General features: G+C 46.2%; 1 protein-coding gene across 1 annotated transcript in view; it reads right to left on the bottom strand.

Moving 5' to 3' along the window:
* The window catches only part of LOC135396374 (collagen alpha-1(IX) chain-like), a 31959-nt gene extending 21333 nt beyond the window's left edge, over positions 1 to 10626 (bottom strand). Inside the window, exons 1-3 of the mRNA XM_064627308.1 lie at positions 10367 to 10626; positions 1736 to 1834; positions 566 to 646 (exon numbers count right to left, since the gene is read on the bottom strand). Coding sequence (XP_064483378.1) covers positions 566 to 646; positions 1736 to 1784 — 130 coding nt within the window. The 5' untranslated portion in view covers positions 1785 to 1834; positions 10367 to 10626. The remainder of the gene's footprint in view (positions 1 to 565; positions 647 to 1735; positions 1835 to 10366) is intronic.
* Between the last annotated feature and the right edge of the window lie 5634 nt (positions 10627 to 16260).

Genomic DNA, 16260 nt, shown 5'->3' with positions numbered 1-16260 from the left:
GGCGCACGATGGCGCATTTATGCGTGCGAAATCTGTAGAAAAATTGTGGAAGCCATACCCAGCTTAAAAAATAAACGGAACAACGAAAACGTCGGCTTCCGTGCATCAGAATAGGGCAACATGGTGGGCAACAGGGTGTATGTGAAAGGGCAACATGGTGCACGTAGGAGAGTTGTGTTCAAGTACCGCTAGGGGAGCTATCGGTGCATAAATCGAAACGATGTCCCACATGGATGCTCATCGGCAGTGCCCCTAGCGGTGCCTGCACATAACTCTTATGAGACCGAAATACACTACCACGCAGTGTCATGACCGCCCTATTCTAATGCATGGAAGCCCATGTTTTCGCACTTTGTTTATTTTTTTACATTGAGTATGGCTTCCAGGATTTTTTTGTAGCTTTCGCACGCATAAATACGCCGTCGTGCGCCACCGGAAGTTCCTCGGCTAAGTAGACAACGAGTTACATGTAAAAATGCGGGTCATGTTTTTCTGCACACACCCTGTACTGTGCAACATGATAAGAAATCGTTATTTGTTTGTTTTATCTACTAATCGTGCCTACCGTAGTCGTGGGAAAACGTCACCCGTGGTGCAGCAGACGACTCTTCCCACAGTAGCGAATTTTCTTCGCCACATTGGACACCTGTTTTAAGAGAAAACGTATTATGTGCAGTCATATCCCGTTTAATCGGACTTCTCCGTTCCGCATAACGAATTTCTCAAGTAACCAGTATTATACAAATCGCATACATGAAGTACGTACTCTAAAATAAATCAGTTCGTTTCTGTGACAAAATTGTGCATTTGCTCTACACACACGAATTCTCGTGCGCTGGGCTGGGATGAATCACAGCCTATACGCGTGATGAACCGGCGATGACCAAAATTCTGGCGAGCGGGGTGCAGCAAGGTGGCGGATATAACGTCAAAATAGGTAGAGGACGTCCAGAATCCATGCACATATTAAAACGCTATGTCTCTCTGCCGATCATCCTGTTTTCGCGTGCAGGCATGGATGTAAAATAGCAAGGTGTCTGTTTTGTTTTAGTGGGGGAGGGGTAAATGTCGCTGGGAACGGATTTCAAATATCTTTCTTTTCTTCTCTTTTCTTTTCTTTTTTTTAAATATCGGGCTGTTTGCAAATCAGCACATGTGATGGAGTGGAGGTATGCTGCGGTAACAGACCGCACTCCTTGTAGATTTCGGTTTACGTGACATCTGCAAATACTTAACGTCTATGTATTTTACCCATTGTCTTTGCGTGTGTTTTCCGAAAATAAAGCTTATTTTTTCTTTGTTCTCGCGTATTTCGTCGTGCGCAGCCCGCAGCCAACTGCAAGTACTTTCGCTCCTCTACTTCCATTCCGATAACGAATGTGCGCTGCCCACGAACCGTACCACGTCCTCTGCATCGGTAGCAGAGCAGTTCCAAAACGCCCTTATGCCTACTACTTACGTATTTGCAGCACACAGGTCTAACATTCGGTTTGGTCGTGCTTTTTAAAGTTTGTTATTACAAAATATCTTATTTGCAGCACGGCAACCATGACCACATCCGCAGTTTCCCAGCAGTTATTGTCATTGTGCAGAGTAGTTTAATTGAATACACCGCGATAGTTTGAAAACGCGAACGAATCACGTCCCATAGCCTCAGACAAGTGTGCCACAAGCAGTTCACTTCGTAGAACAAAATTTTCTTTGCCCAGAAAATTGCGGATAAACAGCAGCATACCAGAGAGGACGGACGACCCTAAGATGAAGAGCCATGTCGCAACTGACATGATAGAGAAGCCAGGAGGGCCCACAGGGATTCCTTTACTGCATCAGAAACCTGTGCGGAAACAAAAACTTATCATCCTTGAAGAGTAAACAAGAGCGTAGTGGTTATTTGGAGTTACTAGCCCTATTTTCGAAAGTAACTGAAAGTTGAGGTCCTTTGGTAAGTCGTCGAAAAGTAGATGCAAGCGCACGCGACCGGCAATCGAGAGCTATGTGGTTCGATCCCCGCCGCTGCCTGGCTTTTCGACGACTGCCATATTTCGTCTGGCCTTAATTTGCATGCTCCTGTAGTGCGAGTATATAAGAGGGTCTTCAACACAGTTATATTTCTGCATTCTATTTATCCTTTTCTTTTTTAGAGACAGTGCGGGGTATACTACACCCGAATATGCTTTTTGTATACAAGTTTTACGTTGCGACTCCTACTTTTGTAACGTTCGCATGGCTCTAGGAGAGCGAATGAAAATTTATACGTTCCAGCACGGTAGCGTCACACACTCCTATATGTATACGTTAGAACGGTTAGATGAGGTGGCCAGAGAAATTCTTTTACGAACCTTCTATAGGAACTTTACGCGGAGAGAAGGATTTGACCGCTGTTTACCTTTTCCCAAATGTAGTACCCGAAGACACGCGTTCGTGCGTGAGTGAAGTGTTGAACCCCCGACACCCCCTTTCCCCTTTCCTTTTTTCTTATTTTTTCTGCCAATAACCCCCCCCCCCCCCCCCACCGACACCCAGTAATCACGCCACTGCATTGCAAGAATCACAAAATAATAATTTTTATAGTTGTTGTTTTTGTTTGCATGTTTGCAACAATATTACGTCGCGGAAATCTCTACTTCTCGGAAACATGTTATTTCCGTACGCACTCTAGAATCTGAAACTGCACCGCATAACACACTCAAAGCCAACCTGCATTCGGAATGATATAACTCTGCCATTTTTTAAACACCTTGCACGAACGTAGAATGGTAGAGAAAGCCTCGCTTGCTTTTTAAGGATTAAGAGTGGTCAGTCATTGAGTTAAAGGCGCACTGAGGCAGCTGAATAGAACACCAGCTGTAAAAAACGCGGACACGGAGACTATACCCCCGGTTACATCCCATTTCGCCTATTCCCATTTTGCCTAACCCGGATTATCGGATTAAAGAGGCGGGAGGGGTAACAGCCGTTAGGCGAAATGGGACTGTCGTGCAATCTCATTAGGCAAAACCGGACTGTCGGCAAGTGGGCGTTACTTACACGCTCCGACCCGATGATGACGTGTGCAAGAAATGAATGTGCTCGTCGAACAACTACCTTACGTCGTCCGAAACAAAGACCCCTTACATTTGCAAATATAAGGTGTAAATATAATGTACAAATACAACAAAAACATTTTACAAACATTTTACATAGTGACTCCTGATGGACAGCATGACGAATGAAACAAGGCTTCGAGCCATGTTCAGTGTCACCTGAGCGATGTAAAATATGGAAACTGGTGTCACTATAGTCGTGTTTAATTTAACTCTTTTTTTTTTTCTTTCGTGTTAGCGCCGCGAAGCTATGAGCGACGGCGAGGTGGCTATGAGCGAGATGTGGCTATGTGGAGATGAGAGGTGGCTATGAGCGACGTACAGATGAGAACAGATGGAGAGAGGACAGCAGGAAGGAGTGGGGGGATAGGGGGTTAATATGCGTCTTGGGCAGACTTCAGGGGGAACTGTGCCGGTATTCGTCTCGAAAGTCTTCGGAAAACCCAGGGAAAACCTCAGACAGCACAACCGGTGGTAGGATTCGAACCCACCGCCTCCCAGCTAGCACGACACCACCGAGCGAGACGCCTTAACTCACGTTCAACCTAACTACCGTATTTTCCGGTGTATAACGCGCGCGTTTTTCGGTAAAAAGGTGCTCTGAAGAGGGCCTGCCCATTATCTAACGGTGGGAGTTGTACACGGAAATATTTCCGACAGGAATTCCTTTTCTGGTCGTTGTCGTACAAATTCTAGTCTCCTCCAGGGTGTGCTGTGAATTTCTCCCAAATCACTTAGGGTCAGTTGAAAAAGCCGGCGTAGGGCGTTGGAATTAATAAAAAGTTGTGATGCTACTTAAGAATGTCATTGAGCAGTCAATAATTCAGAATGGCGAACGGGACATGATGTCGTACCTCGATGCCGTGGGACATCTAATGCATATTGAGTAAAGCTGCAAATTTGGAAGAATTTTGAAGCGCAGAAAACAAAGCTGCCCTTTTAATTTAAAAAAATGTACATAAAAACTATGTTTTCACTCTTGCACAGTCTATATTTGTGAACCAACAGATGAGGGAAGAAACCCTAGTGTAATATGAATTATAAACACAGACCTCATGCTTCAGTGAAACCAACAAGGTTGCATGTAAAGTTATATGAAGATCCGAAATTGACTTTTGGCAGAGGACCGCCTTCTTTCTTACGTAACACGGATCAGTAGGCGAAGTGGGACTGTCTGCAGCATACATTAGGCCAAATGGGACCCCCTGCAGTTCGAGGTCAGTGAATCTGCTAAGGGATGGCGAGATAATCCGCTAAGAAGCATTAGGCAAAATGGGAATAGGCGAAATGGGAAGACACGATACCCCCAGGAGACTACATCCCCACAAGCATGTGGCAATGAGATAAACAGAAAGTAGGCGACCCCCAACTTTTTTTTATGCTGCAGCTTCTTTTGCAACGAATAAAATAAGCTCGATCCTGCAGAAGAACGACGGGACGCAGGTGACCTGCGCGTTGCTGGCATCGCCTGAAGATTGCAGCATCGCAACGCCGCTCATTGCACGAGCACGGATGGCGTTACGATGCTGCGATCTTCAGGCGATGCCTGCAACGCACCCCAACGGAGCACGCGGGAGGCCTCTGTCCCGCACCACACCTTTCAAAAACCCTCCACTCTTGGAAAGAGCGTATCGGAGAATGAGGGAACGTCGTGACGTATCCTATTCCCCTGTCGTGTGACTCGTCACGTAGACCGCCGCAGCTCAAGCGGGTATATTAGCAGCACGTGAGCTGAGAAGGGCACGGGGACTTTGCGACGTCAAACGAGGGTCGTGTCGGCGGCTGCTTTCTCCGGCTTTGATTTGATAGCGCAGTGACTATACGGCGCACAGACAAAATATTCTGCATTGTGAATCCCGAGGGTCAGATTGACAGATGAGACAAGGTTTCGAGACACCTTCAATGTCACCTCATTACTCTGTCCTATATACAGTCGGAACACGGAGCGATATTATCGTGAATGCTGTTCGGCTGTCTTTACGGGGCGCATCCTATTCGTTCCTTCAAAACTGAATAATAATGTTTACTTTGCCCCAGTTGCCTAAAAGATCCCGTGGCCTAGACGTTACGGTGATGACATTCCACGCCGAGTTTTCCGAAGACTTTCCAGACGAATGTCGCCACGGTACCTCCTGATGTCTGCCCAGGACGCATACTAACCCCCCCTGTCCCCCACTCCTTACTGCTGTCCTCTCTCCATCTGTCCACATCTGTACGCCTCTCATAGCCACAGTTGCTTCGCGGTGCTAACACGGAATAAAAAAAATCCACGCCGAGACTGGGAGGTGAACCGGGTTCGAATCCGGGCGCAGGCTGTGCTGTCTAGGTGTTTTCCCTCTGTTTTCCTCAGACACATGTAAGACAAATGTCGGCACAGTTCTCAGTGAAGCTGGCCCGGGACGCATGGCCCGGCCTTCCCTGCGATGGTCGTGATGTTGCCCGCCTAAGCGTGGCCAACTACCACAAGCAGTCTCATCATGGCCTCCACTACCACCCCAATTGCCTTTGACATACATCCCTAGTGTAGGGTGGCCCCCGCGAGCGATCCCATGGTTGCCTCGCATGTTTCTTCAACTTCACCCTCTACGTACATTTGTCATTTGAATACAATTTTATACTCAATGTGGATATATCTTTATACGAGGGCTACGCGGGCCTTTCTTACCGGAGAGTCATCGTCATCAATTCGAAGGCCATTGTCACTATCACATACAGACGAACAAGGGTCAGCTCGTTGATATTCTTTATTTCCAAAGCGCGCAGTCGATTGCGTGTCCGACCTTTTATTTGGTTATTTTATGTTCCGCAATTGCCGAGGTCGACTGAACAAAAAACGCGGAAGCGACGTAACCCATCCATCGACTTGAAAGGGTCCAAAGAAGGCGTCAGCAGGTCGCTTCTCGTTCTTGCTAAAAGGAAGCGGACGAGGAACGGCCCTGGCAGCTGAACGTCGTGCCGTATTTTATTAGCTTTGTAGCGAATACGCGATATCTCGAATGCTAAAAAAAGAAGAAGAAGAATAAAGAACAAGAGCTCCACCACATAACCAGCTCAAGGACAGACAGCTAGCTTCTGATCGGAACTGGAAAGGAACATCCGTGGCTATACAATAAACGAAAGCAAAAGAAGGAAAACAGCTGGGAAGACGTGCGACTTTCTTATTCAATTTCTTATTCAATTCAGTGTCCATGTTTGGGGGTACCAACCGTATGACTGTAGTACAAATGCCAACGTTGGGAACACGGATTGTCTTTAGTCGGACTCCAGCACGCGGGTACAGATATGACTGCTTTCCCACTACGAAACGTGAAAATCTCCGGTGTCGATGCTCTGCGCCGAATGGCGTCAGACTATGATCCCGGTATAGGATGAGGAAGCGTGGCGTAGCGAACGCTGACCGTCGGCGCGGGAAGTGGGCGGCGATGGGCTAAGACTACTAACTTGGACTCTAAACCAGCATTTAGAGTGTACGGGTTGAGCATTGCAATCACTACATGGTGAAGAGACAAGGACACTATTCATTTTTGAAGAAAGTCATGTGCTGGAAAAGCATAGCAGCAAGCAGGCAGCATACGGAGGAATGAGTCTAAAAAAGAAAAAGCGTCTTACGGCATGTTGCTGCAGCTAATGAAAATGACCTACTCCCTCGAAGGGAGCTCCCAAATATTTTTCTACCTACGTAACTGCTCAAAAGCAATGCCATATTACACGCCATTGTTGTAAAGAAATTGATAGTTAGCTGCCCCCTCATCAACAAAGTACCATTTATTCAGGAATGACCATAAGTGTATGCAAATGTAAATGTATGTAAAGTAGTTGGTCTACTCCAATTACCTTACGTACCGTAAGCTCGCCTTATTGTGTATTTTTTTCCTTGTTTCTAATACGCTTCAGAACAAAATATGAACAGTGCAAGATGAAGTGTAAGAAAACGACCCAAATACATAGAAGAGGAAATAAATGTGGAAGCAAAGAAACAGTTGACCATCAAAAAGGCGGAGCGATCTGCGTCAATGAGTCTTTTACTAGGATCACAGAAGAAACGAACAAAAAAGAAACGTAAACACTCGGCTGTCAGAAATAAATATTGCCCCATCCTTGCCCTACATTTAATTTCGCATCACTCCCGGCACAAAAGGGTTTTGTGGTCGCAGCCTAAGATGATTGTCCAAGGTGAATTCCGGAATTCACGCTACTTAAATGGGCGAAAGAGATTGTCACTGGCTCTTTGCATCATTCCAGCTTTCGCTAGCCGTCAGACTTGTGGCATTTCGCAAAATTAAGGACCAGTTGTTGCGCGAAAAAAAGAAAGAGAGATAGGAACAATGACACGTTTCAGCTGAAATAACATCTTAAAGGGGCACTAAAGTTCAGAAATTTCGTCACGTGGAATGAAAGATACCGTTACCTTGACAGCAATACAAACGGAAGGGGAGTCACCTGTTGCTTCGTTTGTGATGTATGACCGAAAGAAACCACAATTTACGCTTTTTGCGACAATACGGATCGGTCTCTCATTGGTCTCCTCAAACGGTTTTTCGAATCACCGCAGGGGATCGTTTGAGGCCAATCCCATGCGCTTCTTGAGAAGGAAAGGGAAAGCGTGGATTGCGGTTTCTTTCGCTCATAAATCACGAATGACGCAACCGATGAATCCCGTTCCTTCTGTATTAATGTCAAGGTAACGGCATCTTTCATTCCGAGAGGAGAAATATTCGCACTTTAGTGCTCCTAAAATGCCAATGCAAAAACAACTTGTATGCTACTGCATATGTAACTGTATAGAACTAAGATGCAAAAACAACTTGTTCTCATACAGAAGTTCGTGTTTCAATTAGTATAACGCAAGCAAAATTAGTTCACACAGCGCTACGGTTTAGAAGAAACACGCAATGAAAACAGAGTCGTCTTTGGCGGCAACCAATGGAGTCGTCCGGAAGCAAAGATTGGCGGCATCCAATAGGACAGCAGGAGAAGCGCGCACATGCCTATATCGTGTGCTCCAAAACACACCTACTTCTACTCTCTACTCTACTCTACTGCCTATCGTGTGCGTGTGGAATTGAAACGGGTCTGGTCATAGTTTTATGTACATGCGTGGCATAACACGCATTGCTGCATTTTTCAATACCAATTTTCTGAATTGCAGCCCACAACAGTAATCACAAATGTTCTAGTGACAACTATATTCACTGCCTTCAGACAACGACACCGCTTCGTAAGTCGCACTATGTGTTCCATGGCGTGGCACACGTAGCATGCATGGACTAAAAGCACCGACGCACGAGCTGAAGCGACGTTCATTGCTTAGTACCGGAGGCGAGAAAGAGCCCGGTATAATTTTGATTGTAGCGTCGTAACGGAATCAAAGTTTTGAATTACGACAACAAGCGCGAAATTAACGTAGCATGTAACATAATTTCAAGTGAGCTTGCGCGGTCATTTTTGCTGTTGCGCAAAAGCAACAACAAAAGAAAGAAAAAACTTTCCTCTGAATCCCTTGCTCTCGACGGCTTTGCTGGATCTCTGATTCGAATCAGCTTTCTGGTGTTGAAGTAACTACTGCAATGCAGTACCACACTAGAACTTGAACCCGTGAGATCATCGAGCCTTCTTCAGATGTCAAGTGAATTGCTTGTACTGCACATGTGGTAAGCATTCGGAGGACATCGGAATTTGCTTCCTTCATTCACGCACACGACATGTGGAAGCTTTTCCCTTGGACAAATTCTCGGAGCCGCTGCACTGATTATTGTTTGCGATTTCGTTGTCTATAACTTGTATGAGAACATGAAATTAAAAGCGCTAAAACCAGACGAAGAGACGAAGACGCACACAAATAGCGCCTTCCTTCGTCCTTTCCTTCGTTCCAGCGCCTGTCTTCATCTCTTCGTCTCGTTTTAGCACTCTTAATTCCATGATGTCCGGCCAACAGGACCAATTCGACGTTTTATATTGTGTGAGAAATCTGTTAGAAATATTGGAAAGTTGTTTCGCCTGTTCGAAGCGAGTAATAATTTTATGCATATCCTCGCCGGGGAAAAAACAAAAACACAGCTAGTACGACTATAATACACGAAATTTGAATGTCATTTCCAGCAAATGTCATTCACACTGAATGTCATTCGTTGGTAGTGCGTAGAGCTACGCAGCGAAAAATTATGACAATGACGATCCGTATAGGACCGAGCTACTAGAGTGTGTCCATCTATTTGTTTTGTCTTTTCTTAAACCTTTAGTTTAAAAAAATGCGTGGTCGCAAAAACTTCGCCAGAACCGCTCCTGATGGAAGGCTGCTTCAAAGCATATGCTCAACAAACAAACATGGCGAACACGAAACTCGGGTAGTGACGCCCTCTGGGAACTTTGTTTACTTTTTTTTTTACTTCCGTGTTAGCGCCGCGATGCAACTGTGGCTATGAGCGGCTTACAGACTTGGACAGATGGAGAGAGGACAGCAAGAAGGTGTGGGGGACAGGGGGGATAGTATGCGTCCTCTGGGCCGACTTCAGGGGGAACTGTGCCGACATTCGTCTGGGAAGTCTGCCGGAAAACCCAGGGAAAACCTCAGACAGCACAGCCGGTGCGGGTATTCGAACCCACGTCACCTCCCAATCTCGGCGTGGAAAGTGGCCATGCTAACCACTAGGCCACAGGTGCTGATCCCTCTGAGAACGAGGGTATAGTCCTTCGTAAATCGTGTTATGCCGACCTTTTAAACGTCGAAAATAAATTAGCTCTAAAAACGCATATTGGCTTTCTTGTGCTTTCTTTCTTCTGCCTTTTCAACTTATTACATATCAGTCAGGACGCTCTGTTTCTCTGGCACTTACCATACCTGAATATTCTCGAAGGGAAGTTTCTTCATTAAGTGACCCAAAATTGTGCAGAGAAGTCCGAAATGGGGGGATATGGGTTACCTGACTCGAGTGTGCTTAAACGTGATTGGAAGTTTCACTCTGCCGCACGACAAATTTTCACATTTCTTTAGCTGTTTAAGTATCTTCGCGGTGTTCACCAGTCTACCGCAAACTTTGTGGAGTCGAAAGTCCACCTCTCCACATCGCCTATTAGCAGCGACAGTGAAATCAAACAAAGACGTCTACGCACAAAGTACGACGTCTGCTTTTCATTTATTTACTCTCGTGCGACTGGCGTGACAAAACAAGCTGCTGGAAGGAAGCGACTGGTTGCATAAATAGGGTCACCTAGTACGTATTTTCACGTGGAAAAAGGTACTTTCAAATAGTAAACAATATAACATCCAACGGCTCAATACTCACAGCCACCGAACCCGCGGAATCCACCTTCTCTGTCAACAATCCCCAGCGTTCACCGGCAGTACTCTATGTCCGACTCGATGAGGTCCTTGATAGTCCTGGTACAGGTCTTCCACAGTACCCTCATCAGCAGAGGAAGGAACGGAAGTCGCGACTCGGTGCCATCGTGTACGTGGTTGGCGTTGTGACTGATTTCTGGAGCGTCCTCGGCGTACGAGAGGAGGGCACGAATGCTTTTTTTCTTGCACGTTGCTTTCTTGCAGCTTCTCCATGGCTCTGAGAAGGCGGAAGGTCGTGAGTTGCAGGAAGTGGTTATTCGTTCAGTTGAAATGGAAGGAATCAAACAGTGAAGCGCGAGGAACACAAGGAAAGAAAAGGGAGATTTTAAGAAGAAAAAAAAAAAAGGCGGGTCGATTTATAGAGGTGTGCGTGTGTAACACTATATCGGCGGATCCGCGCGGATATCCGTTTTTGGATGATACGCCGTTTTGAAATCCGCGTGCTATATCCGAGCGATCTGCCTCTGCGGTGTCCGCAAAGTAACCTTAATGTAGTTACCTGCCAACGTCCCGCATATATGGAGAGCCATTATTGAGCGCACGTAGTTAATCCAAAGTGTTGTGGAATTGTGCCATTGCTTGCATTGCTCTGCCTTTAACTGCTATTATTAGACAACTGTAGTATGATGTTCCTGAGAAAGTTTGTATATGCTGAAAATTAAAAACGTCTATATCACGTGACATTTTTGCCGTGCAAATATGTTTTTACGAATGCAATGACCGCGGATGCGCGGATATACTGAATAACCGCGCGGATGCGGACACGCCCATTTCAACTAGCGCGGTCACGGACCTTGCATGCGCGGATACTGTGTGGATTGTGTCAGTCTTCTAGCGGTACTCAAACTATAAAATGAAATTTTATTTTTAGGAAGGTGTGGAAGACAGGGGGGTCGGGTGCGTCCTGGGCCGACTTCAGGGGGAACTGTTAGGAAACTCTGTCGGAAAACCCAGGGAAAACTTACGACGGAACAGCCGGTGCCGGGATTCGAACCCACATCACGTCCCAGTCTACGCCACGCGAGCTGGTCAAATTAAGGCTGAGAAGTTTTTAGGACAGCGGTATAGCCCTGCGTGCTCCCTGCCTTTACCTGTGTTTCGCTCATCAACCATTATATTTAAAAATGTGAACGTTCATAATTGCTCGTTAAGAAATGCTGACGCATTGCAGCTGTGCAGATTGAATTTACTTGTTTCGCAGTCATATAACCAGCTGCGTACAACTGAAAGTGAAACTCGGATGTACTAGTTCTTTGCATACTTGCGCTTAATGTGCAACGTACGCTCAGAATGTCAAATGAATTTACTCGTGAAAGGCAAAAGGACCACACCGCCGCACCGGTGACTTCAACGGGATAGCCAATGAAAAGGCAGTACGTGTGCGTCACCTCACACGCGCAGGTAGCCTACGGAGGAATTCGAAGATGTGGAAATCACCCAAAAATGTAAAAATCGGGTTTCAATATCTTCTGTAACCTGGAAAAACGTGTGTGTTTGGTAGTTATTCACGCTCAGCTTTCGCTCTGAGCGCGAATGAAGCCGACTGGTATTATTGTTAGCAGCCGTATATCGTAGTCGCCCGTATTTATGTTTTTCCCATTGTGCCTAATTTATTAATTATATAAGGCTAATTAGCTAACATTTGAAGTATCACCGGGACGAGGTGTCAATCGGAAAAATTGTGGAGCGCCTCGAGCAAAACTCTTGAAATAAAAAAAAAAATTCCACGTGACAACGAGCACGTGCAATCGTGGACGCCTTGTCACATGACAGTTTTCGCTTTTTTTTTTTAATAGCCCCTACAAGGGGCCGCCTTTGTTAATTCACCTTTAGTCACGTATCGGCGATGATACATAAAGCCATTACAACGTAATGGCAATAATGCCCCCAATGTGTTTGCAACGCCCTCCCATGCTCTCAATTCTATGGGGAAACCGCTGGGTTTATAAAAAAGCGCCTAAGCGGCGCGTAGTCTCGGCAGCGAAAAGTCAAATAGAAGCTTATAGCGTCGCTTAAATAGAGCGTCGCCAGCGCAATATCCCGCCCGAGCGGCGAATTTCCGGCTCTGCTCTGCTGCCTGGACAACCGCGATGTCCGCAACTGCTGGTTGCCATCAGCATCATCCGGAGAGGATCCGTCGTCGCCTCGCCAACGCTGACACCGCTTCAGGAATGAACGCTCTCGCTTGTCGCCTCCCCTACATGAATTGCGAGATAAATTCCTAAGGTCCCAAAAGAAGCGTTGTATACAACTTCACCAGCCCTTGATAGTGAAACTGCATAACGAGCAAAGTAAAATACTTTCGTTTTCGTTTTTCGTTTTTTTAAGTGCTCGAATCTCATATAAATTACGGTACGGTGAGAGACGGAACGAATATTTGTTTTAATATGGATCTGGCCTCAGGTTGATAATTCACCCACAAAACAGAAATTTTCCCAGTAACGCGCTAGTGGTCAACCTGCATTCAAAATGATGTCGTTCCTCTTCTGACTTGTCAAAAATTCCAGGCGTATGCCTTTCGGAACGCCCAGCTCTCTCCTTGAATCAGAAGTGAGACGGCACGTCGAAGCCCTCCACCAACGCTAAGCAACTCGTTGGATGCTCCAACGAAGGTAACAGCAAAAAAAAAAAAAAAAAAAAGAACAGAAAGAAAGAAAGAAACATGTCTCGCGACAGCGCCCCGTCCAACGTAGTAAACAATGGGATTGCCTAATCTTTTCCAGCGCCTGCTCTAAACGACACGGGGAACACTTTCTATATTTCAGTTAGGGCGGACTTTCAGGTAAACCGCCGAAATAAAAACTGGATCCCCGAAAGGAAATTGCAGTTCTTCTTCAAGATAATTCTCGAGCACTTGTAAGTGCGGCTTGTATTAGATGAACCAGGTGGACATAGAAGCGAAAAAGAAAAAGCGTATATAACTTAACATTCGACAGGACGTTTTTTTAAATATATATATATCCTTTTCAGAGTTTTTTTTAAATAAAATAGCTATGACAGCAGCATAGATGTCGTTTTTGCGGGGGGTAAGCTCAAGGCGGACAACCTCTCGAAAAAAGTATGTAACGGCTGGGTGACTAATTATCTAAAATTCATTTATTAAATCTATGTTAGGGGCTTTCAAGATGATAGCACAATGGGAGACAACCCTCGTTGAAAGCCGTTCTATTCTTTAGAAACCTTGGAACGAGCACGTGCATTGAAATATCCAAACATGCAAATGTCCATTTATTGAAATATCCAAATATGCTAATGTCCAAATATTGAAGTATCTAAATATGCAAATGTCCACATATTGAAATATCCAAATATGCAAATGTCCAAATATAGAAATATCTAAAAATGCAAATACCCAAATATTGAAATATCTAGATATGCAAATGTCCAAATATTGAAATATCCAAATATTCAAACATGCAAATGAGCCGGAACCAAAACCGCCCGCATCGGGAGTGAATGGCTGACAGCGCTCATCCCATGTCAGAGAGCCACGTGCTTTGGAACGATGGTGATGATTGGGGTAGGTACTGATCTGATCGCCAGATAGACCTTTTTTTGGCACATAGAAGCCGCCAATGGCGAAGATCATATCCCACCTCCGCGTTCCTGAGGCGTGTGGTTTTGGTTTCGGCTCATTTGCATAGCAAAATTTGGTAATTGATATTTCAATGCACGCGCTTGTTTCAGAATGTTTAAAAAGTAGAACAGCTTTCAACGAGAATTATCTCCAATCGAGCTCTCTCTTTTGCCCGAAAGCCCCTAATTATGCAGTTAATTAATTAATTTTAGGTAATTAGTCATGTGGTAGCCGCCCTTTTTATTAAAAATCTAACGGATAAAGAAAACGCTCCAGTTAATGAATGGGCTCAAAACGTCGCCCTTTGAACTTCAGGTTTGAACGTGGAAAGCACACAGTGGGTCGTCGACTCGAGCACGGATTCTTGGCGCCAACTCAACTACGTCTTTCAAGGTTCCACTTAGAGGAGGGCGCCTACAAGAAACGCGAGTATCTTAAAATAATACAACCGGCCGGTTAATGCTCGAACGCTTGGCTTTTAACCGGGGCATCGCTGTGAGGGTAATGACAGTTGACGCCTCACAAACTCGTAGTTTCCGCCACATTGAGAACGATAACTGCTTTGCAGATAACTGCTTTACCACTATGCTTAGTTTAATTGAGTTGTGGCACTGGTTCATTGCATGATGTAACCCTATAGTACGAGGGGTGTTCAAGTCTAACCGGGACTTTCTGTCTTCTTCTTCTTCTTCATCCTCGGGGAAATGGCCGTTATCCACTAAGGGCGATTGGCCAGTACCAGATGAGGGTCATAGGCGTGGATTTTCCTGAACGCTAGCTATATATGAGAGGAGGAGGAGGAGGAGGAGGGGGTTGAGGCTTGTCGGAATAATGATAGGTGTGGGACTCGCGGAGGATAGCCGTGAAGTTAAGCGCAAGAGAAAAGGCGAAGATACGTTCGCTGCTCAAAAGCGCTGGCTAAGAGTCATGAAGGCAGCCACACTAGATGCTACCGTCCAGTTCCACCTCCCAGCATGCGAAGACCCGAACGATAGAAGAGAGCCTAGGCAGAGGGGGGCGCCTTGGGGGGGGGGGGGGGACTTTCTGTCTCCTGAGTGTACAAATGGCTCGCGCTACTTCCTTTTCCTCATTTTCACACGCGACAGGCCTCCCTGTTCACCACGTGGTGGTCCAAAGTTTGTGCAAAACAGAAGACACGTGCTGGACAAGATGGCCGACAACGAGGTGAGCGCGCACATTGAACAGCGAATTGTCATGAAGTTTCTCGTGAATGAAGGCGTAAAGTCATCTAAAATCTACAGAAGACTTCAGGATCAGTATGGCCACGATACACTTAGCCGCAGCAAAGCGTTTGAGTGGTGCATACGGTTCCGAGACAGCCGTATATAGAGACGACCGAGACGACCCCGGCCGGGGCGACTCAGAGCCCAGTGTCAGAGTTCCTGAGAACCTCCAACTGGTGGAGCGCCTGATCCTCAAGGACCGACGGATAACATGTCTCGAACTGGCTCGAAAGACGGACCTTTCTGTGGGAACGTTGAACACTATCATTCATGAACACCTCCAGTTCCGGAACGTTAGTGCCCGTTGGGTCCCGAGGGAGCTCTCCGTGTTTGACCGGCAGAGAAGACTGGAAATCTCACAAGAGCTAAGGTACCGTTTCGACACTGAAGGACAGCCGTTACTTGATCGGATCATGAAGTGCGATGAAACGTGGGTGCACCATTTCATTCCTGAGTCTAAACGCGCATCAACACCGGAAGCATCCGGGCTCGCTAGCTCCCAAGAAGTTCCGAAGCACCCCGTATGCGGGTAAGGTCATGGCCACGGTTTTCTGGGACAAGGCTGGCGTTGTTCATGTTGATTTTCTGCCCAGTTGTACCACCATCAATAGTGCATATGACTGCCAGGTTCTCAGGGATGTACATAAGGCGCTGAAGCAAAAGCGGCCGTGCCTCATCACCAAAGAAGTCCTCCTCCTACAGGACAATGCACGCCCGCATACCGCGCATCTCACGACACGCACCTTACAGGAACTTGGCTGGGAGTTGCTGCCACATCCCCCTTACAGTCCAGACCTCGCCCCCAGCGATTTCCATCTCTTGGGGGCCGCCACTTCGGCTGCGACGACGAGGTCAAGAATGCGGTCCTATCATGGCTTCTACGCGCCGGTAAGGATTTCTACGCTGCTGGCATCCAAGCCCTCGTGAAACGCTGGGACAAGTGCATTAGTGCCAGCTGGAGATTACGTTGAAAAATAAAACTAATTTCTCGCCTGTAAGTTCATTTTACTTTTGCGA

Source organism: Ornithodoros turicata, chromosome 6 (genome assembly GCF_037126465.1).
Source record: "Ornithodoros turicata isolate Travis chromosome 6, ASM3712646v1, whole genome shotgun sequence".
NCBI classification, from domain to species: Eukaryota; Metazoa; Arthropoda; class Arachnida; order Ixodida; family Argasidae; genus Ornithodoros; species Ornithodoros turicata.
Note: the sequence above shows the minus strand (reverse complement) of the source record. Positions and strands in the feature narration are given on the sequence as shown.